The sequence below is a fragment of the Urocitellus parryii genome, chromosome 7, assembly GCF_045843805.1.
Source record: "Urocitellus parryii isolate mUroPar1 chromosome 7, mUroPar1.hap1, whole genome shotgun sequence".
Taxonomy (NCBI): domain Eukaryota; kingdom Metazoa; phylum Chordata; class Mammalia; order Rodentia; family Sciuridae; genus Urocitellus; species Urocitellus parryii.
The window spans coordinates 147,670,249-147,695,526 of record NC_135537.1 but is presented as its reverse complement, the minus strand read 5'-3'; the positions used below and the strand labels follow the sequence as shown (position 1 = coordinate 147,695,526).

Below are 25,278 nucleotides of genomic sequence, written 5' to 3'. Positions count from 1 at the left end.
ATAACTTTTTATATCCAAGTCATTCTAAGATGTCACTCTACTTGTGTTTTTTTTAATTCCACTGTACAAAAAAATTAGTTATTGAAAAATATCTGCTCATAGCAAATAGCCTCATTCACTACGTGATCATGATCCTTTATCTCTGACAGAGACTTGCTTACTCAATATATGAAGGGCCATCAGGCCTCAGGAAAGATAAGCTGTAGGAGAATGAAACCAGAGTATATCAAGTAACAACATTCTTCCTTATTGGGATAAACTTAATGGGTTCAAGCAAACCGATATTAAATGGAAAAGAGCATGGTTAAATGATGGAGAATGAAGTAAAGGGAGAGGCTGATCATAATCTTGCCATTGCAACATTACAACAGCTAAATACAAGCTACCTTACTAGAGGTGTAAGAATACTAAGGGTAAACTGAGCACAATTTCAAATCCTAAGAAACTTGAATAACCAGCCACAGAATAAACATCTCTTTAGTGTGACCCACATCACAAAAGATCATCAAGAAACTGAGAAATATTGGGGCTGGGGTTGTAGCTCAGTGGTAGAGCACTTGTCTACAATGTGTGAGGCACTGGGTTTGATCCTCAGCACCATATAAATATAAGCAAATAAAATAAAAGTATTGTTCCATCTACAACTAAAAGCATTTTTTAAAAAATTAATATTAATAGAACAATAGTTTTCTTTTTGGTAGATAATCTGTGCTGCCTCCCATCCACCCCCCCCCCAAAAAAAAAAAGCATGTGGAAGGGGCATTCAATCTCAAGGCTTTATTTTAAAATTTAATTCCAGGGGCTGGGGATGTGGCTCAAGCAGTAGCGCGCTCGCCTGGCATGCGTGCGGCCGGGGTTCGATCCTCAGCACCACATACCAACAGAACACATCCACATCCGCCGAGAACTAAAAAAATAAATATTAAAAAAATTCTCTTTAAAAAAAAAAAATAAAATAAAATTTAATTCCAGATGCCTCTTTATAGCATACATCACACTTTCCTTCAAACTTGATGGGAAAAATCCATAAGAGTTCACCACATTTGGATGTTATTTTTTAGCATAAACTTTTATTCTTCTATAAGAAGTATCTCTCTGGATTCAAACCACAAAAATAACAATGAATATTACATTCATTGTGTGATTTTAACCTACAAATTAAAATTTGGCATGCTGCATTGATAGTTTCTGATCATTTTTCAGTCACATGTAGTTGTAGTTGATTTCAAATGTTTGGTAGAGGTGATATTAAAACTTGAAGTATTCCAAGAAAACATCATTCATGCTGGTATCATATAATTATATTTCTGGGTTACAAAGTCTCTTTTTAACTTTTATCTTCAAGAGCTACCTTCTTTTTTGCTGTTCTGACTGGTGACCTTTTTCCTATGAAAAGGAAAGAGAAATTCAATCAGAAATTCTATATATATTGACTTTCCATAACTCTGAGGGTTTAATAAACACTGAAACTTGCTGAATATCAAAATATAAGAGGCACAGGAACACAAAGATGCATTAAACATGGTCTCTGCCCTACAGAAAATCATTATCACATAGAGGAGACAGAAACATCACAACAAACTACACTAGTACAGTCTTTGATCACTTTCATACTTATAACAAAGACAGATTCTAATACTAACTTAATAATACAAGTTCACATTGATTCACTGCTTATTAAATACTAGACACTGTTACAAAGTATTTTACATGCATTAACCCAGGTAATCTTACTAACAACTTAGAGGATTCTATTATCCTCATTTTATAGATACAGAAAATGAGACAGAGTGGTAAAGTAACTTTCCAATTATCTTACACTAGTAATAAATGTCATATATGAACTCCAACAATCTGATACTATGGCCTAGTAACTGATGAATGTCATTAACTGAATGGTAACACAGCAAAAGGAAAAATTTTTGAAAAAATGTTTGCATACTATATTATAGTAATACAAAGTTCTATAGTATATATTAACTTATCCGGTCTTCCAAGGCTGAGCAACACAGTTTGTATTATTTTTATTATTGGTACTAGGGATTGAACCCAGGGGCACTTAACCACAGAGCCACAACCCTAGCCAATTATTGTATTTTATTTAGAGACAGGATCTCACCGAGTTGCTTAGGGCCTTACTAAGTAGCTGAGGCTGACTTTGAACTCACGATCCTCCTGCCTCTGCCTTCCTAAGGCATTCGGATCACAGGTATGCCACTGCTCCTGGCCAGCTAATGTATTATTTATATAATTATTTCCACTATATATAGGAGTAAAAAGATTTGGGTGAAGTGACTTGCACAAAGTCACAAAGGAAAGTAGGTATTAGAATTAGTTTTCTGGCTCCAAATTCAGTTTTTCCCTCTATTACATCAGATGGAGGGCTGAAGATACAGCTCAGTTGACAGAGTGCTTGCCTTGCATGCACAATGCCCCGGGCTCAATCCCCAGCACCACAAAAAACAAAAAAACAAACAAAACAAAACAAAACAAAAAAAAACAAAGTCCTGGGTCTAATCCCAATTACCATATAAAGAGCATACACCAGGTGGAGTTTATAGTGCCTAGGTAGCAAGACTCAGGTTTGTAGCCCACTGGGGAAGCTGGGCTAAAGGCATGAACTTAAAAAAGTTACCAGTCCTGTGAGGTAATGCATGCCTGTACTCCAGGTTACTTAGAGGGCGGAGGCAGGAGGATTCCAAGTTCAAGGTCAGCCTTGGAAACTTAGCAAGACCCTGTCTCAAAATAAGGACTGAGGATGTAGCTCAGTGGCTCAGTGGTACAGTGCCCCTGGGTTCAACCTCCAGTACTACAAAAAACAAAACAAGAATTATCAACAGAGCTATGTGCTAGAGCTACAGGCATAGAAGAGATCATTAATAGAACATCTATAGTGGAAAGGTAAGCAAGAACCAGATCAGATTGGGTCTTGTTTGTATGCTGCATTAAGAAATATGGTCTTCAAATGTATGAATTGCCAGATCATTGTAATGTCGTGTGTAGCTAATAAAAAATAAATAAAATTTAAAAAAAAAAGAAAGAAATATGGTCTTTAGGGCTGGGGTTATATCTCCAGCCCTATACCCACTTTAATAAACAGTGGTAGAGAGCTTGCCTGGCAGATGTGAGGCACTGGGATCAATCCTCAGCACCACATAAAAATAAATAAATAAATAAAGGTATTGTGACCATCAAAAACTGAAAATAACTAAAATTTAAAAGAATAGAAAAGAAATATGGAAGTGGAAAGAAAACCAAAGCAGGTGATATGACAAGACTTATACCAAGTATCATCAAAGTCTTTGCGCAGCTATTTTAATAATCCCTAGAGTATAAATGCTACAGACATAAAAATATTTAAGGTGTAATTATTTAAAATGCTAATGTAGCTTATTAAAATTTGATATAGCCACTATCTTATGCTCTAGCTGATTTTTTCAGTTTTCATAAACACTAGTCAGTTGCTGCTCAGTGCCTTCAAAGATTGCGTATGTAATTCTAACTTTGAGATCGTACAAAGAATAAGGTTTGTAACAGTTCTGATATGACTACTTTCCTCCATACATAATAAAGAAATTATTAGAATCAAGCAATTTTATTAGAGCATATATCAACCTATTACTGGAACTTGAAGACTGCCATTTTTCTTAAATAGTAGAAAGAGTAAGACTGTTCATTATTTTGGCCTACTCCTACCAAAACATGTATAATACATATTCTATGCTTTAAGGAAAAAAAAAAAGAACACTAGACTAAGTTCCTATAAAATATATCCATGTAATACTTTTTAGAGCTTACAATATGCTTCAGCAAAAACCTAGGATTATATTGAAATTCTACCCAGAATATAAAGCTGGTCCTAACTATTGGCTTCAGTTGCACATTGTGATGCAGACTGTGTGGAGATGGTGGGCAATACCATTCTAAATCGAAGTGAAATGAACCCATTAAGAAAAAAAAATATTTAGTTGTAAATGAACACACAGTATCTTAATTTATTTTTATGTGGTGCTGAGGATTGAACCCAGTGCCTCACACACCACTGAGCTTACTACACAAAGTACAATCTTAGCCCCCCATATTTTCTTTTCTTTTTTTTTTTTTTTTTTGGCACTGGGGATTGAACCCAGGGGCACTTACACATGGAACTACATGCCCAGACATTTTATTTTTTATTTTGAGACAGGGTCTTGCTAATTTGCTTAGGGCCTCACTAAGTTACTGAAGCTGGCTTTGAACTCCTGCCTCAGCCTCCCAAGTTTCTGGGATTACATGCCTATGTGCCACCACATCTGGCTTGAATCCATATTTTCAAATATGGGAAAACCCAGGTCATTAATGTACATATATAGAAAAAAATTCAATATCAAATCATCTTACTTCCCAAATCACAGGCAACCTGAGATATTATTTTTATCACATTTTATAATGGCCCATAGACCTATTAATTCTACCTCTAAAACTATATCCTACGGAAAAATAATGCCTACCCTAACTATACGATTGAGTCAAAGAGCAGCTTTTTTTTTTTTTTTTTTAAACCATATATACTTACCGTTTGTCTTTAGATTTCTCTAAAAAATATTTTGGAGTTGTACTAATACTTTCCCTTTCCAGTGGTTTCTTAATCATCTTTTTCTTTTGTTTGCTGAAAGTTACAATGTGGGAAAGGAAATAAATTAAGTGCAACTTCATTCAGAAAAACAGAAAAACAACAGCTAACATTCATTTTGATTCTTGATCACAAAATTCATTTTTTAACTACTTACAGGTTTAAGGTGGGCTACATCCACTTTAATAAACTAGCATTTACAGAGTATCTCAAAGGCATGATATATTCAACTCAACTTTTTAAAAAGGCACTGACTGATTAAAATAGGCGACTTTATACCCTTTATCAACAAGCATTAGAATCTGATTTTGGTCAGTTAACTGTTTTATATGATTTTATGAACTAAAATAATTCTAAGTATATTTCACTCACATTGAATAATTTTTTAAAAGTCTGAATAGTTAAAATTTCAAGGATGAGAAAACTGGCAAGGAAAGAAAACAGCATTTACAAGTATTCAGAAGCAATGTTTTTATCTTAAATGCCCTGAAAGTAGCAGTACTATTAGAACTATAATGTCGAGATGGTACAAATCAATACTGTAGGAAAATAGTCTTGAAGACATGTGTACACCCATGTTCACAGCAGCTAAAATGTAGAAACAACCAAAGTATGCATCAACAGATGAATGGATAAATAAAATGTGGTACATGCATACAGTGGAATACTATTCAGCCTTTAAAAGGAAGGAAATTTTGATTATATTGTATAGGGGAACTTTGAGGAAATTAAAATTATGGTAGATGAAATAAGCCTATCACAAAAAGATAAATACTGTATGATTCTATTTAGAGTAGACAAAATCAGAGACACATAATAGAATGGTAGACGCTGGGGCCTAAGGATGGGAAAATGGGGAGTTACTATGTAATGGATATAGAATTGCAGTTTTTTAAGAGGAAAAGAATTGTGGAGATGGATGGTGGCAATGCCTACATAACATAATGAATGTATTTAACATCGGAGAACTGTACACTAAATGGTTAAGATGGTAAATTTTAATGTGTATGTATGAGTATGCAACAATGAATCCCACTAATATGTATAATTATAATGCTCCAATAAAAAATTTTTAAAGATGATAAATTTGGGGGCTGGGTAGTAGCTCAGTGGTAGAGAAAGAACCTGCCTAGCATGTATGAGGCACTGAGTTTGATTCTCAGCACTACATAAAAAAATAAATTAAATAAAGTAAAGGTATTTTGTCCATTTACAACTTGAAAAAAAAGGTGATAAGATTTTATTATGTAGTTTACCCCATACTCAAAAAATAATAATAAAATAAGGGCTGGAAGTGTAGCTTAGGGGTAAGAGTGCTTGCCAAAAATTAATGAGGCCTTGGTTTTGATCCCAGGTACCACAAAATACACTAATTAATTAATTAAAAATTAATTTTTAAAAAACCCCACACAATAAAAAAACTGAATGTTGAGCAAGAAACAAAGTAAAAGGACATATCTAGTTTTGACACCATTTACAGGAGATCCCTGACAAGAATGGGTTGACTTGCAATTTTTAAAGCTTTATGATAATGCTAAAATGACACACATTCAGTAGAATCTATATTTTGAATTTTAACTATTCCTGACTAGCACTATGCAGTACAATATTCTCTTGCAATGCTGGTGGCAGCAGAAAACCAAAGCTCCCAGGAAACCACTCAATCATGAGGTAAACAACTGATACTCCACAGAGTTGCTAAGCTATGATGTTCAGTAGGGGAGTAGATTAAATGCATTTTTGACTTACAATCTTTTCAACTTATAGTGGGTTTATCAGGATGTAACCCCACTGTAAGTCAAGGAGCATCTATGTATAAGATCAAAACCACTTAAAACTAAACAATATACTGTTTGAAGATATATACTTATATTATGAAATAAATAAAAGGCAAGAAAACAAAAAAAAAAAAAAAACAAAAAGTAACAGTGTATATGCAAACAGAAAGAGAAGGTAAATTCAAGATTATACCTTAGTAGTTTCTGGAAACCTTTTATGTACTCTGGTACTGGACATCCAGCCTGCTGTATAACATTGGCAACACTGAAAAGGAACCCCATAAACATAAATCTGTATCTTGTCAAAGTACAACATAAAAGGAACTATAACTACATAAAGTACTCCAGTAGAGTGTTCTAATATACAACAATGTGGATTACTAAGAAAACCATCTACTGGTCTGAAATCATGTACTGATGAAGAACTTTAGATAGCAACCATTTTAACATTAATCAAGCCCTAAAAAGCTACTAGGCCAAATCATGGAGGAAACACTGAATGAAACCAGTATCATGCTTACATTTATTAAGTGGTAGTGTTTACTATGGAGTTGCATTAAACTTTTCACATATAGTAACTTATTCACTCCTCACAAAAACCCTAAATACTATTGTTATCCCTATTTCGTAGATAGAAAACTGAGGTGCATAGTTACACTATGTTGGGGTTGCTAAGGAGACCTCAGGTGGATCCAAAGCTGTTGGAATACACCTCCTACATAAGCATATGTGAAAGGCGCTCAAAGCAATACTACTTCCAAGTTCTAATACTAGAAGGAAAGATAAGGCTGTTCATTTTTCCTTTTTCCATGGCTAAAATTTAGCTGCTTAACACCACCAGCAGAATTTGGGACATAGCTATTTTGTAGTTATCTGTTAAAAAAAATACATACAAAAATAATGAGACAATTTTGCCAATTGGATTCTCAGGTACTTTTCCTAATTTACCTTCTTAATAATGGTTTATCATCTTCAGTGAAAAATGTAATGGCTTTCCCCTTATGCCCTGCTCTTCCAGTTCGACCTAAGAGAAATCAGACCATAAAAAATTTTTTTGGAAGTTTCAAAGGGACTCTCGAGGTTCACATAAAAAGTGATGGGTTTTCATAGCATTAAAAAGTGAGTATTTCTAAAGGATAGATGAGTGGGCACAACAGAGGAAGAAAAAATAAAGAGAACTTACCTATCCTGTGGATATATTCTACTGAGCTGGTTGGAAAGTCATAATTGATCACCAAATTCACACCTTTAAAATCAATCCCTCTTGCAAGCAAGGCTGTACAAATAAGAACCCAGATTTTTCCTGCTCTAAAGCTGTGGACTGTATTATCTCTCTGTTTAAGAAAATAAATATTAAATGCTGTAGTACCAAGCTAGAAATGAAAAATGGGCACTTCATAAATTTAATGCCAGTATTTCTTTAGGGTTTTGAAAGTACACAATTACCTGTTGTTGTGTTCTTTCTGCATGAATAACATCCACATTAATACCCTCATATATGAGCTCATGAAAAAGTTCTTTAGCCCTTTCAATGGACTGAACAAAAACAAGAACAGGTGGACTGAAACCCTTTTAAAACAACAAAAGCAAAAGTTAGTACACATAACTCATAAGCAATAATACAACCAGACATATATCATAATATGATTTTAGTTCACAAAAGAACCAAATTCAATTTATTGTACTTTCACTGCCAAATGCCTCAGGCCGGTGGTTTAAATCTGCCTTCATCTTCCTCACCATCCATTCTCTACAATGAGCTCTTTCCACTTAATTTGAACTATATTATTTATCATGCTAATTCAAATAAACTTATCAATTACTTTTTAGTCACAATACTGGATGTCCATTCTGAAACAATCATTTCTTGGTTTATATGCCTCAGAATTTCGATTCTGCTTGTTATGTAAAAACTTGTTTCTTTAATTGTTATCTTAGTCTTTGGTTCTAAGTTCTAAAATAATTTCTATCTTATTATATAAAATAAAATCTCAGTATCAATCTCTAAGCAGATTATTTTTATATTTATATCATTGAACCCTGCCTCTTTCAAACCAAGTTTCTGTATCTTCAAATGCCCATATTAGTTCTTCTTAGCCTTTTTATTTTGGTTTACACTCCTTTTGGCATCTAATGAAAGTGATGAGGCTTTCTAACTGGCAACCACTTATTCACACAATCTGACATACAATTCACAGACTTCCCAAAGTTCATACATTGCTAAAAAAATAAAAGAAAACAAAACAAAACAAAAACAAGAATCTCTGCTGTATTATGTCCATATGATTATCTTTGAAAACCTTAAAATTTCCTTGTGGCAAGTGATACCTTTAAGAATGTTGATAAAATGAACATATAGAATTTATTATGTGCCAAGCACCATTTTAAGTACTATATTTATATTAACTCAAATACTATTAATAGTTCTATAAGGTAGACGAAGAAACTGGAACAGAGGGGAGTTAAACTGCATCAAAGTACAATGTTGGAGCTATAATCTTAATCCAGGTGGTCTGGCTCCAGAGTTCATGCTCTTAACCTCTAAAGCATACCACTTATATCATTGACAATTACTTACAAATACCTTATTAGCTGCCACACTTGTTTATTTTCTCCTTATCTCTGCTCAGTCTAATTTAACAGTCTAGTAATTATTTTCCTCACTTTCAGCCTTTTTCTTTACACCCCATCTTATATACTATTGTTTGACTAATTTTCCTTAAAAATTATGTGGCCACATTCTTCAGAAATGTCCAGGGGTCTCTCAATCTGACCCTAACTTCACTGTCCAAACTAATCCTTAAATTCCCACCATACACCCTGCCTTAGACATGTAACCTCTTCATTAGTCTCCAAACATATAGTATGCACCGTCACCTCTTCAAGTTTTATTCAGGCTGCTCTCTGAGCTGGGAACACTTTCCCCCTCCATTTGTCCTATAGACCCTCTTTCAGGGCTCTGATTAGCAGGATACCTTCTCCAACCAAATGGGCTTACCCCAATAGTCCATTATGACTCTTTGGATGCTTTTGCCTTTTATGGCATTTTATCACAAACTATATTATATAAGTATACTTAACTTTATCCCTTAATTAAGACAAAATTTCAGGGTGCAGAATTTATATTTCTTTTTGCTTAGTATATATGACCCACAGTACTTAACTTTTTAAACTGTGGCTTCTGCTCCGCACTTACCAAAGGTACAACAAAAGAAACCTCCACTCAGTGTCTAACTCATTCTACAATACCCCAGTTCTTCTGTAACAAACCAGAGGATGTGGGGATGAATGGGACATATATACAGAGGGGAAAAATATGCTTTTAATAGCATCAGGTGGGTCTTCTCCTAGCCAACGCTGAGGCAGGAGAGACAGACTCACCACCACTGGACCACTAAGTAAGAGGCAGTATGATGATGAGGTATTGCGGAGCCTCCCACCAGGTAAGACTTGGTAAACCTTACCAAAACCCACATACCTTTTTAACAAGTTCTCTCATGGCCAAAAGTTTTCCAGTCTCAGACCCAACAAAGAGAAGTTCTTGTTCTACTGTCTCTACTGCAGAATTCCTGAGGAGAAAATATATCTAGTAGTTCATGAGAGCCACTTTTTGCTTTCCCCGCTGAACTCTAAAATAATAATCAACAATTTTACACAGAACTCCATAAAATCAACTTTTCTACTGTCAACATAAGTAAATATTTATACTTTAATTTGAAAGTAGAATTGTTATTTTAAAATGTTTTGTTCTAATTATAAAAATGTTATCTTTTGAGAAAATTTTTTAGGAAATATTCAAGTTATATAAGCCAGGCACAGTGGTACATGTCTATAATCCCAGCTACCCTAGAGGTTGAGGTTGGAGGATCACAAGTTTGAGCCCAGCCTGGGCAACATGGCATATCTCCATCTCAAAAGAAAACAAAACATACAACAACCACAAAATAACAATATATATTATAAAAAAATAAATAAATTACCTACAATTCTACCATTTTAGAATGAATTTTTATGTTTTATTGTATTCTAGTCACAATTTTCATGTGATTATTTGTTAAAAATTCTAAACATAAAATTACTGGGTAAAATAATGAGAACATTTTTAAGGTTGTTATTCTGTATGGCTAAACTTTCTTCTTAATGATTAGAGGTAGGTTATATATACAATGACGATTAGAGGGAGAGGTATTAAAGCTTTATTTTTTCCCATTCTGTTGTCTGCCTTTATATTATACTTATGGTAAACTGGCTCTGCTTTCTTTTTATGAATTTTGAGTTTAAAGCAGACAGTATATTCTTTTTTTTTTTAATTTTTAAATATTTATTTATTTTACTTTTTGGCGGACACGACATGTTTGTTTGTATGTGGTGCTGAGGATCGAACCCGGGCCACACGCATGCCAGGTGAGCGCGTTACTGCTTGAGCCACATCCCCAGCCCGACAGTATATTCTTTATTGTCCCATTTTGCTTCTTTTTTTGGCGGGGTCAGGGGGATGGAGTCTCACTATGTTGCCCAGGTTGGCCTTGAACTCCTAAGCTCAAGTGATCTTCCTAACTCAACCTCCCAAGTAGTTAGAACTACAGGTGCATACCACTACATCCAGTTTTCTCTTCCATTTGATATGATGTCACAAGAAATTTTTTAATATAGCTACAGTCTTTATACTTATTGTTTCATTGTTGTATAATATTCTGTTTGGTCACAGTATAATTTCCCTGTACTGCTTTCTACCACGATACATTTATTTAAAATAAAATGCTCTCCTAAATTAACTTCTGCCTCCCTTCTTCCTTCCTTTTTTCTTTTTTGGTGCTATGGATTAAAGCCAGGGCTTCACACATGATAGGCTCTACCACTGAGCTATAATGCCAGACCCTACCAAATTATTTTTAAAAAGGAATTATAAATCGATCAATTATGACTTAACAACAACAAAAATTTAAGTAAAACTCTCTTATATAAGACTCTCATGCCAAACAAGCTATCTCCTTGAGTCTAAGAATCACGTGTATTTGAAAATAAATCAGTGGGATAATGTGCAACAACAATTAGTTACCTTGCTCCAATGGATATAGTAATAATATTGTCCAAGTTGAGTCTGCACCACTGTTCAACATCATATGCAAAGGTTGCACTGAACATAGCTCTTCTGACCTTGTGGGATGTGCAGGCCAGGAAAATGAAAGCCAGTTGGTCTCTAAACCCAGTTTTGCCATCTTCAAACAGTTTGTCTGATTCATCTACTACCAGCCACTCAACACTAAGAAATAACAGAACAATTTGTAAACATTAAACTATAAGATCCAAGACACTTCATTAAACTGTGGGGACACATGAGGAAGTCAAACCATGATTCTGCTTTTCAGATCCACTTTATCATGTTAGAAAAAGGTATCATACCAGAAAAAGATATATAAGAAAAATAAGCATGAAAAATCAACATTGATTTAAGTTAGCAGATAAGCTCCAAAGGGAAGTAATACAAGTAATTGAGAATAAAATATAACCAACTAATGAAAAACACACATGAAGGACATTAAAATATTATCTGTACCTTGTTAGGTCTATTCCTGGTGGATCTTGCTTCAATAAATAGATTAGTCGATTTGGAGTAGTCACAAGAATATCTACAGGAAACAAATAGTAAAAATTGCAAAAAATAAGTCACATCACTTTTGTGTGTGGGGGGGGGGGGCAGGGGATGGGGTGTAGTACTGGGGCCTGAACCCAGGGGTGCTTTTCATTTTGAGTCAGGGTCTTGCTAAGTTGTTGAGGCTAGCCTAGGACTCAGGAGCTTCTGGCCTTAGCTTCTTGAATCATTGGGATCACAGGCCTGCACCAACACTGGCTAGGTATATCCCTCTTTAAAGAAATTAAGCCTTCTGAATCTCAAGTCAATAATGTTTCATTGGAAGGGGACAGAAAAGTTACTGACATAAAAGTTTTTCCTTATTAGAAAGCCAATAAACATTTTTTTTCCATGATAGCATAAACTACTGTATCTCTTTTATTTATTTGGACAGTCTTCTCAACTTCTAAGAGGCAAGAATAATATACAATCCAACAATTTGATTTTCAAACCCCTCCCGCCACACAGAAAGATCCTTTTTTTTATATTTATTTTTTTAGTTGAAGTTGGACACAATACCTTTATTTTATTCATTTATTTTTATGTGGTGCTGAGGATCGAACCCAGGGTTTCGCACATGCGAGGAGCGCGCTCTACTGCTAAGCCACAACCCCAGCCCTGTAAAATTCTTTCTTTAAATGAAATTTTATTCAGAACTTAAAGATGAAAGACAAAAATCTGATTATCTGGCTGCTGTAAGGACAAGGAGTTAATCCATTCTTACCTGCAAGAGTATTTTCATGACAGATTAAAAATCAGTACTATAAAGCAGGATATAAAGCAGCCTCAGCACTGTTAACATTTTAGGTCCGATAACTCTTTTTTTTTTTAATTTTTTTAATATTTATTTTTCTTTAGTTTTTGGCGGACACAAAATCTTTATTTGTATGTGGTGCTGAGGATCGAACCTAGCGCTGCGCGCATGACAGGCCAGAACGCTACCGCTTGAGCCACATCCCCAGCCCTCAGATAACTCTTTTGTAGAGGGCTATATCTTGGGTATTATAAAATATTTAACAATATCCCTGGCCTCTACCCACTATTAGCTATTGGATTCCCTTCCAGTTGCAACAATTAAAAATGTCTACAGATATTCACAAATGTCCCCAAGGTAAACGGAGATAGGCAAAATCATCTCACCATTGGTATGTATTTATATTGCCATTGAGTGGAATAGGGAGGACATCTCTTTAGTTTCTTTAAAAATAACACTAATTACATACATGGATTTAACAACTCTTATGTGGTAATTAGGATATTTACAACTTCCAAATCCCTTGCTTGCTCTATATCCCAAGCATGAATTTCTTACCAAACTTCTTAGATGATTTAGGTCCAAATTTCTTGGCTGCTACTGCTGCTTTGTGGATCATGTGTATCCTGAATCCTGTTCCCTCAGAGATTTTAATTAACTCTCGATGAATCTAAAACATAAAATGATAAAGAGATGAGGTGCTACTTGGACAGGGTGGATATGCTTTACATTATTAATAAATTTATCAACTCATGAATACCTCAAATTAAACCTATAATAATGTGCTGATTAACCTAGCATATCAGCATTTTAGAACTTCAAGACCAAAGAGGATTTAGTGTTTTTTTCCAAGACCTAATAAACTAGTTTCAAGAGATAAAACTAATATTCCTTCAATCTGTGAACATATTGTTCTTTTTAGAATACAGAGTATTATAAGACTATTTCATACTTTGTATGTGTCTTATATTAAGCAAATTGATAGGGTGGAACAGCTCATAGTTTTACTTTCTCAAAAACTAACAAAGTTTCATTTTTTCTAAGTAGAAAAATAAAATTTTAGAAATATAACACAGGAGCTTTTCAATTTCAAGCATCTTAAAACATTTACTTCTTCAAAGTATAAATGATAAAATCATCATGTTTTAGAAAATTATAAGAAGTCTTAAAAGACTGGTCCATATGCAGTAATATACAGAATATTTGACTATGACAAAAGACATGGGTCTTATTATTTTTTTTAATGGGCCTTATTCTTTTGAGATCCTTTTAATTAACCTTGCTAAAATCAATGAAACAAACACAAATGCATTCACTCAAAAGCTGTAAGTCATACCTGGCTGGCAAGTTCTCGTGTTGGGGATATAATTAGGGCTCTGAAGCCTTTATTTGCAGGTTGTTTCAGCTGCATTAAAATGGGAATGCTAAAAGCTAAAGTCTTCCCAGATCCTGTTGGAGCAGAAGCCAGAAGTTCCCGACCCTGAAAATGTAAAATAAGTACAAAGTACATAAAAATTCCAGAGCCTGATCAAATTATTCTATCAGTCATAAAAACAACAAAATTAAATTAAATTATCCAGTTGTTCAAGTCCTATTCACTTTCCTATCTTTTCCCATATTTGCTTTTCTATCACTCTCCATTCTTGTTATCACCACCCCAATAGTCTCTGAGCATTGGTGTTTAAGTCCATTTGAGTGAGTGGACAATGTGAACAACTAAAATCCAAAGAGAATTACATCCACTATTTCCAATTTTTCTTCCCCACTGGACTTTTTCATAAAAGCAAAATCACAGAATCAACTTACTATCCTGACATCTGTACTGCTCAATCCTTAAGGAGGATTCTGTTAAATAATTAGGTTAGAAATCAAAAGTGGCAATGACCTGTCAGAGGAACTTATAAGTAACAATGCATTGTTGAAATTCACTAAACTGTGCACTTAAAATCTATGCATTTTATTATACATGTATTTAAGTAATCAAAAGTATGGAAAAAGAAACTAAATTGGGTTATGTACAAGAATTTTAGAAGGCATTTGTTTCTGAAATAGCTTCTGGATATTAAAAACCCAATTAACAATGTAAAGATAAACATACTCCCTATCCTCAGAAGATTCAAATGTTGCAAGAAAAAGAACAAGCAATCTCTCTACTTCCTGGCTGCCACAAGCTAAGTAGCTTTCCTCAGCCATGCCCCTTCAGCCATGATGCTCCACCCCACCTTGCACCCAGAGCATTGGAGTCAGCTAACCATGGACTGAACCTCTGAAACCTGCTTAAGTTGTTTTTCAGGAAAAGCTTCCAAAATCCACTCAAGGATGATATGAAACCAGCTTTTCAAGAATGGATGTGCATAGGAGAAGGCAGATCACCCAGCACTTTGATGTTTTAAGCTCAAAATCCCCCATCAGATGATGATACCCTCTGCCAAACAAATGTGAACTGTGAAGAAGCATGATGATTATCTATACTGGTGCAAAAGAACCCTAAAAATTTCCCTTCTTACCATCCCATTAACAATCAGTGTCTCCCTTCTCCCTTCCTTTTAAATTCCTCCAACACTAGCTAATCAGGGAGGCAGATCTGAGCTTCTGGTCTCTTAGCCCAGTGACACACACTGATCTTTTTCTTTTTGAAAACACACACACACATACAGAAGAAAAAGAACACACTAAAACCATGGAGAATTGAGGTTGGGCTGAAGAGGCAAAGGGTATTGATAAAGGAAAACAATCACATCTAACTATAGTGATCAGGACAAGTTTTACGGAGGCACAGGCATTTGAGATGGACCTTAAAATCAAGTGAAGGATTTTAACAGGGCAGATAAGGCAGAAAGGATTTCAAGGAGAGAGGGAAGAGAATGAGCAAACACACAGAGAAAGGAACGTTACAGGCATCTTAGACCTTCATACTCACATGCAGCATAACTGGAATAGCTTGCATTTGAATTGGTGTAGGTGTTTGGAAGCCTGCATCTAGAATGTTCTGAAGCAATCGAGAATTTATTTTATATTCCTGCTCCAGCTGCTGAAATGTAGTAATTGGATCAGGAAGATCGGTTCCTTGGATATGAATCTTGTGTTTATTCCGGAAGAAGTTTATCTGAAAAGTAAAGCAAAGGGGCCACCATTGATATTGTAAAATAAATACATTCTCAGATATTGTAAAACAACAGTAACTGTTTCTGGGATAAGCTTCCGCAGCACATGAAACTTTCTGATTAAATCCAAGTCCCAAAGCAACATAGATGGTAAGTATATTTCATAGACAGAAGATCTTCCTAATAAAAGTACCTATGCTTTCTTCTTATTAATGTGTTACTGCCATAGTCATACTTATACTCTTACATAACTTCTACAAGGTAAGCACTGAATCCATCTATTTTCTTTATAGTATACAAATGCCAATGTTTTTGAATAAAATGCTTTTTACAACTCTATTTATTAAAACTGAATGCCAAAATGGAGTTTAGAGGTATTTATTTGGTATGTGTCCTCATTCTCTGTCTCAAAGACAGCCAAATTCTAGCTTCTGTAGTGAAGCAGGCTGCAGTGATCCCTATAGTTAGCTAGCTATACACACATCTCTATCAGCAACATGGCAAGTGTATAGCAGATGCAACAATGATATATTTGATGTTTCTTCTATATCCCACTTCCCTTATTCTGTCCCTACAGAACAAGTTTCTCAAGAATTCTAACCTCCTAATCCCTGTCTGAGGAAATCTTTCTCAATCAGTGAACTCAATATAGAAAGAGAGCCAAATTTTGTTTATCAAACAGGGTTAAGAAATTTAAGAAATTTAATTCTAAAAATACTAGTAATCTTAAAATTTGAGCAGGTCAAGAATTGCTAAACACACATATCTATACCTATTTAAATAGAAAATCTTCAATTATAACTTTAAGCTTTTAAGTTTTTCCACAATAGTACAAATATCTATTTGCTTTAATTTATCATTAAAGTAAAACCTAAACCTAAGAAAATATAATTATTCTTCGATCTTAACATTCACTTTTACCAAAAGAAATAACCCAAGTTTAGTGAAAAAGTTCCTGCCTCAGAAAAACATAAACTTTAAGGGCTAAGACATTTTTCTAACCTTTTCCTTTCTGAGATGTTCCAACTTTCCCGAAGTTAGTTTATTCTCTCCTTTAACTTTTTTATCTTCAATCTTTGCTTCCACAGATGATACCCACTGTATACTATTATCTTCTTCTTGAGAAATAATTTCTAAAACACATTTTTAAAATTAAAAGATTTTAAGTACAACGGTCTTAGAGGGAGCAAACAGGCCATACTTTCACCTGAACAAGAAAAAATAACAGCTGTGCAACTAGATAAGAGAAAGTAATAGGCAAGTTGTGTTGATAATCAGAGCTCTGAAGCTCACTCTCTTTTCTTTGTTGGTTGCTTCGGCTACTTATTATGTAAGTGAGATGACTGCATACTTGAAAAGAGGGAATTCATTGAAAAAAACTACATGATCAGTAAGGCAACCAGCTTCTTTATATCCAACAACCAGCCAGAAAGAGGATAAAAGAAAGATTTTCACTTACAATAACAATGAACACAACAAAATACTTAGGACTACTCAATATTGTAAAGAGAGCAATTCTCCATGTATCTATAAATAACACAGGTTTAATTAAAAAGTAGATAGGATTGTTTTGGTGACTGGACTAGATGACTTCCATTAACATGGGGGAACAAATAACGTAATAGTAACGTAAGAGAAATCTCAAAAACTTTAGGAATAATGAGCAACATATCCCACTGGAATTTTATTTTAAAAATATTTTTTAGTTGTAAATGAATACAACATCTCTTTTATTTATTTATTCTTATGCAGTGCTGAGGGTGGAACCCAGTGCCTCATGCATGCTAGGCGAGTGTTCTACCACTGAAACACAGCCCCAGCCCTCCACTGGAATATTTGTTTTTCCACTCCACTGAACTTAAGTGACATACAATAAACTGCATATATTTTAAAGTGTATTTTGGGACTGGGAATGTAGCTCAGTGACAGAGTGCTTGCCTAGCATGTATGAGGCCCTGGATTCAATCCCCAGCACCAGACACATATAAGCATATAATTTGATGGGTTTTGACATAAATTAATTAAGCACTCAGCACATTCATGGTTACTTTCATCAGCCCCAAAATTTCCTCATGGCCTCCTGTAATCCACTGCTCCATCCCTAGACAACTTCCAATTTAATGCCTGTCATTACAGATTAGTTTGCCATTTTTAGAATTTTATATAGTTGGAATCATATAGTATGTACTAATTTTAGTCTAGCTTATTTTATTTGGGATGGTTATTTTGAGATTCATCTATGTTAAAGAAGGTATCACTAACTTAACATGTTATTACTAGGTAGTATTCCATTACACGGACATACAATTTGTTTATTCTTCCTCTGCTAAAGGACATATGGATCATTTCCAGTTTGGGACTATTACAAATGAAGCTACTATGAACATTTGTATACAAGTCTTCCTGAGGACACTTTTTTCCTCTCTCTTGGGTAAATATCTATGAATGGAATAGCTGGGTCATATGATAGGTACACGTTTAACTTAAAAAAAAATCCCTGTTTTACAAAGTAATTGTACAGTTTTATTAGCAATAGTGTGAGAGTTTATTTCTGTACATTCCTGCCTACATTTGGTATAGTCTTTTATTTCAGCCATTCTAAAGGATATGCATTAGTATTGCATTTCATTTAAATTTGCCTGATAACTAATGATTTTGGATATTTGTCTTTTATATACTTATTGCTATGGGGATATAATCTTTGATTAGTGAATACAAGTTTTTTGTTTGATATACATGTTGCAAACATTTTACTCCCTATGGCTTGACTTTTCATTTTCTTAATGCCCTCTACTGATGAGCAAAAATGTTTAATGTCCAATGTACTGATTTTTGCTTTATGGTTTGTGCTTTGGGTGTTCTAAGAAACCTCCACATACCTCAAGGTAACAAAGATAGTTTTCCTGTTTTCTTCTAGAATCTATCTTCTATAGATTTTGCATTTCAATCTGAGTTGTTTCAAGTTAACTTTTGCATATAGTCTGAAATAAGGGATGACATCGACTTTTCTCCATACCAATCCTACAAAATTTGTCAAAAAGACTTTCCTTTCCCAATTGAATTGCCTTAGCACCTTTGTTGAAATCTAACTGAATATATATATGTATATATACACTCTCTACTCTGTTTGATCTATTTATTTCTTTGGTAATATCAACTACCTTGATTTGTAGTTAGTTAATTTTATATTAAGTCCTGAAATGAGATAGGGTTAAGTCTTCCAAATTTATCTTTTTAAAAACTACATTGGTTATATGAAGTCTTTTGAAAATTTCTACAAAAAAGTGCTGCAATTTTAATTGAGACTATACTAATTCTATAGATCACTTCAGGGAGAAAATAGTTTCCCAGTCAAAAACATGATATGCCTTGCTGCTCTACTGGATTTTTATTTTCTTTTTCAAATATATTATAAGGTCACAGTGATAAAATCGAGCAGATATTGGTGTACAAACACAGAAATACCAATGGAAGAGGAACAAAGCCTAGAATAGACCTGAATATTAATTAAAGTTGAATACAACAAAAGATGTATTAAAATACAATAGGGATGGTACAGAATAGAGGACACAGTAACCAATCCACAAAACTACAACTATCTTATTTTTGATAAAGGGGCTAAAAGCATGCAATGGAGGAAGGATAGCATCTTCAACAAATGGTGCTGGGAAAACTGGAAATCCATTTGCACCAAAATGAATCTGAATCCCTATCTCTCGCCGTGCACAAAAGTTAACTCAAAATGGATCAAGGAGCTTGATATTAAATCAGAGACATGGCATCTGATAGAAGAAAAAGTTGGTTATGATCTACACGATGTGGGATCGGGCTCCAAATTCCTCAATAGGACACCCATAGCGCTAGAGTTAACAACTAGAATCAACAAATGGGACTTACTCAAACTAAAAAGTTTTTTCTCAGCAAAAGAAACAATAAGAGAGATAAACAGGGAGCCTACATCCTGGGAACAAATCTTTACTCCACACACTTCAGATAGAGCCCTAATAACCAGAATATACAAAGAACTCAAAAAATTAGACAATAAGATAACAAATAACCCAATCAATAAATGGGCCAAGGACCTGAACAGACACTTCTCAGAGGAGGACATACAATCAATCAACACGTACATGAAAAAATGCTCACCATCGCTAGCAGTCAGAGAAATGCAAATCAAAACTACCCTAAGATACCATCTCACTCCAGTAAGACTGGCAGCCATTAGGAAGTCAAACAACAATAAGTGCTGGAGAGGATGCGGGGAAAAGGGCACTCTTGTTCATTGCTGGTGGGACTGCAAATTGGTGCAGCCAATTTGGAAAGCAGTATGGAGATTTCTCGGAAAGCTGGGAATGGAACCACCATTCGACCCAGCTATTCCCCTTCTCGGTCTATTCCCTAAAGCCCTAACAAGAGCATGCTACAGGGACACTGCTACATCGATGTTCATAGCAGCTCAATTCACGATAGCAAGACTGTGGAACCAGCCTAGATGCCCTTCAATAGATAAATGGATAAAAAAAAATGTGGCATTTATATACTATGGAGTATTATTCTGCATTAAAAAATGACAAAATCATAGAATTTGGAGGGAAATGGATGGCATTAGAGCAGATTATGCTAAGTGAAGCTAGTCAATCTTTAAAAAACAAATACCAAATGACTCCTTTGATATAAGGGGAGTAAACAAGGACAGGGTAGGGACGAAGAGCTTGAGAAGAAGATTTACATTAAACAGGGATGAGCGGTGGGAGGGAAAGGGAGTGAGAAGGGAAATTGCATGGAAATGGAAGGCGATCCTCAGGGATATACAAAATGTCATACAAGAGGAAAGGAGGGGTAAGACAAGATAATACAAATGGAAGAAATGATTTACAGTAGAAGGGGTAGAGAGAGAAAAGTGGAGGGGAGGTGAGGGGAGGGGAGGGGAGGGGGGATAGTAGAGAATAGGAAAGACATCAGAATACATCAGACACTAGAAAGGCAATATGTCAATCAATGGAAGGGAAACTGATGTGATACAGCAATTTGTATACGGGGTAAAAGGGGGAGTTCATAATCCACGTGAATCAAACCGTGTAATATGATGTATTAAGAACTATGTAATGTTATGAACGACCAATAAAAAAAAAAAAAAAAAAAAGAGCCAGTTGATTTTGAGCAGTGGATTGAAGATAATGTTGTACACACAGGGAAGCTGTTTGAAAATAAAGAAATTGTGGCTCAAAAAAAAAATAAATAAATAAAATACAATAGGGAAACTATAGATTATCAAGTACTCTATCACAGGATCAAAGATTTCAATACAACAAAATGAAACTACAAACAAGAAAGCAAGAGAGAATTAAAAAAATAATTAACTTAAATGTCAGAACTCCCCCTACCCCTGCCCAAGACAAAAGAAGATAACTTTAACCCATAAAATGGAGGAAAAAAAATAATAATAAGGGGCATTATTATTATTATTTAATAATAATAAATTCTCATATATTGCTGGTGTCTCTCATGATAAATAATTTTTTAAAAGTATACTCCTGGGGCTGGGGTTGTGGCTCAGTGGTAGAGTGCTCACCTAGCACGTGCGAGGCACTGGGTTTGATCCTCAGCACCACATAAAAAAATAAATGAGTAAAATAAAGGTATTGTGTCCAACTACGATTAAAAAATTAAAAAAAAAAAGTATATTCTTTAACAAGACAGTTGGCATTAACATACCCAAATCATTACCAATTCATAAGACCTTGAATTTTCCAATTAAAAATACATATATGCACAAGTTGTGTGGTAGACTCCTGTAATTCCAACAACTTGGGAAGGTGCGGGAGGAGGATCACAAGTTTGAGGCCAGCCTGGGAAACTTGACGAGACTATGCCTCAAAATAAAAAATAGAGGACTGAAGGGGCTGGGTTGTGGCTCAGCAATACAGTTCTTACCTAACACATGTGGGGCACTGGGTTCAATCCTCAGCACCACATATAAATAATAAAATAAAGGTATGGTGTCCACCTACAATTTAAAAAAGAGGACTGGGGATATAGTTCAGTGGTAAAGTACCCTGGGCTTAATCCCCAGTACTGCTATATAAATAAAACAAAATTTTAAAAATAGATATATGTCTATATATTTTATCATACATCAATGTTCTATATATATATATCTGATGCTAAATGGTTCCAGTATCTACTTGTATTTCTGGCTACCTAACACTTAAATCCTTTTCCCAAGTTTACTGCATGTTTTTCTTACTAATAGTGGGGAAAGGTTTTATCAAACTTCCTTGCAGCCACTGCAATGACTACAAAATGACATTTACATGGTAACAGCAAATTTCTGAAAATACAATAAATATCTATCACAAGGGAACTTGCCAAATCAATTATGGGCCAACCCTACAATGTATATATGATAGGATACTACACTGTGTTACTCTAAACAAAATGGTATACTTCCTACTGACAAAATGTTTCTGATGAATAATTCTATAATTTAAAATAAATCTAATTATTATAAGAATTTATTGGATGATATACTCACATATATATAAACATAAAGTAGAACATTTCTGGTAACACTGCAACAACAAAAATGTAGAAGTGACCTAAATATCCATCACAAAGGAACTTGTTAGATTCTGTTGGGTGAGATACTGGGGATTGAACCCAAGGCCTCACACATGCTAAGCGTGTGCTCTATCACTAAGCTACAACCCCAGACCCTTAAATCAGTTCTTAAGTCAACCATGGAATGCACAATGAGATACTGTGCTGTGTTAAAAATGAACAAAGAGGACATTTCCTACTGATTCCAAACAATTTCCAAGATACATTTTTTTTTTTTTTTTAAAAGGCTGGTCACCATGGCATGCACCTGTAACTAGGGAGGCTAAAGCAAGACGAGTGAGAGTTCAAGACCAGACTGGACGACATACAGACTGTCTCAACAACAACAAAAAACAAACAAACAAAAAAAATAGGAGGGTAGGAGGGAGGGAGGTTCACATTACAATTTATACATAGACTATTCATGTTTATAGACCATATCAACATGTAAATAGAAGATTCATATTTTTAAGGAATACATTAAGATATATGAATAAAATATCTCTAGAAATATGAATAAAATATCCCTAGAAATACACAAAAGAAATTGATTAGCAGTGGTTCCCCCCAGAGAAATACAGGACTGGAGATAAAGAGTGAGAAGAAAATTTACTTAAGTTATACAACTTAAGTATCTACTTCAAAAAAAAAAAAAAAAACAAAACACAACAACAAAAAAAACAGTACAGGGCCAGGAAACAATAGATATAACAGAAAAAGAAAAATACTCCTACAGTATGATACAGAGGGTGGAAATCCTATGAAAAATAGGTAAAGAGTAAGACCTCCCAAGTCAGAAATTTTAAAATGTAAATGTCCAGTAAAGCATATGAAAAGATGCTGAACCCCACCAGTAATCAAGAAAATAAAAATAAAAAAGTTTCATTCATTAGATTGGCAAAAACTTTAATCCAATAATATTCAGCATTGACAAAGGTGTGGGAAATCATTTTGTAATGTATGTTGAAAGGAGTGTAAATACCCTTTCACCAAGTGCTTCCACTTTGGGGATATTATTCTACAGAAATAAAAGCACATATGCAAAAGGATATATGTATGAATACCTTTACTATAGCAATCTTGATCATAGCAACTACATGGAAACAACCTGAATGTCAACAACTGAAGAATGGTTATATATTGTTTGACTTATAAGCATACATCTTTAGTTTGTGTGTGTGTTTTGCTGAGGATTAAACCCAAGGTCTCAAGCATGCTAGGTTAGCACTTTACCACTGAGCTATATCCCCAGGCATTTTTATTTTGAGAGGATCTCACCAAGTTCCCCAGGTTAGTTTCCAACTTTCAATCCTCCTGCCTCAGCCTCCTGAGTATCTGGATTACAGGTGTGAGTCACCCCACCCAGCTAGTATGTACTAAATTATAACTGAAAAAAATTCAATAGAAAAAAACATTGAAATCCAACACTAACCTGAAATCAGCTTTCTCCTCTTTTTCTTGTTTGGCTCCCTCTTCTTTTCAGTTAGGCCCTCTTCTTTTTTCTCTTCATTTTGGAGTTCCTGGTGTGTTTGTGATACTTCACAATCACCTAAGACAGACTTCTTGTTTCCAAAGAAGTCCAGTCCCTGCATCGCTTCTGAAGAATCAAAGTCATATTTCCTTTTCCCTACCTAAAACCCAAAAAAATTTAAATGAAACCTGACAGAATAGTATTGCTTTCATCCAAGGACTTGCAATAAGAACATAAAACAAATGACTTCCCAACCTTTTTATTCTTTCACCAAATATTTGTGGAGCTGATGAGTATGTTTGGGCAAAAAGAATCTAAAAAGACCTTTTTTTTTTCACTTTATAATAGTAACAATAATAATAATAACATGAACTCTTACATATATTTACTCTATGTCAAGCAGATTTCTAAGCATTTTATATATATTAAATTACTTCATTCTCACAGTAACTCTATGTATAGCAAAAAAGAGCAGTATTACAGATGTAAAAGCAAGGCATTAGGAAGTAACTTGACCAAGGTCTAGAAACTATTAAATGGCATTTGAACCCAATACATATTGCTCAAGAACAAATACAGATCTAGCATTTGGACCCAGAACATGTGGCTGAAGAACTACAGTAAACTGCAATCAAAAGAAACACACATGTTGCACGGGGCGTGGATGGGGTGGAAGTTTGGGGTGGTGTCTCTATTCCCTTACAGAGAGGTTGACATTCAAGTTTTTCCACACTGGACCCCAAATGATTTCTCTCAATTGTCACTACTTTCCCTATGTAAGATCTCTTATTCCTAACTTGCTCTTCTCATTGGTCACTTAACGTGCCGCGGGTTGGAGCAATTAAAAGAACCACGTCCGATACAGCTATATGCATATCAAGCCAAACCTGGTCGTCTATAATGGAAAAAAAATATTTTTGAAATTCCTTTTCACCCGTTTTGGGAAAAGTTCCTTTTAAAAGGAATTCCGATTTTGTTTTGAATAAGAAGTAGGGAAAGAGTTTCTGCATCAGGATCAACCAAGTCTACCAAAGGCTCTAAAAAGATTCATTCGGAAGCGAGCGCTGGTTAGGCCTGCGAGTAAGCTGAATTCCCAAAAGAGGAAAAATGCCCCACGGAGGGGCAGGGCCAGAACATGGTGTCTCCGGGTGCGTCGGCTCCCTCCGCAGCCGGTTTATTCTCACACTTCTGCTTCTTCTCAGTCACTCCGGCCTCGGTCCCCTACGCACAGTACCTGGAATCGAGCTGCGTCTGCTGAGAAGCGTTTCACGTCGAATTTGGCTCCCGCGCCTAGACGGCGAAAGAGATCGTGGACATCCATCTTTAC

General features: G+C 34.9%; 1 protein-coding gene across 1 annotated transcript; it reads right to left on the bottom strand.

Moving 5' to 3' along the window:
- Positions 1-799: 799 nt before the first annotated feature.
- On the bottom strand, positions 800-25,278 carry Ddx52 (DExD-box helicase 52). The gene is given in 16 exon segments (XM_026398014.2): positions 800-1,360; positions 1,362-1,386; positions 4,556-4,648; positions 6,584-6,655; positions 7,339-7,414; positions 7,574-7,724; positions 7,837-7,959; positions 9,869-9,959; positions 11,450-11,653; positions 11,948-12,020; positions 13,335-13,446; positions 14,113-14,256; positions 15,697-15,882; positions 16,883-17,013; positions 23,913-24,111; positions 25,186-25,278. Coding segments are annotated over 16 exon segments (1,800 nt in total). The 5' UTR covers positions 25,273-25,278; the 3' UTR covers positions 800-1,327.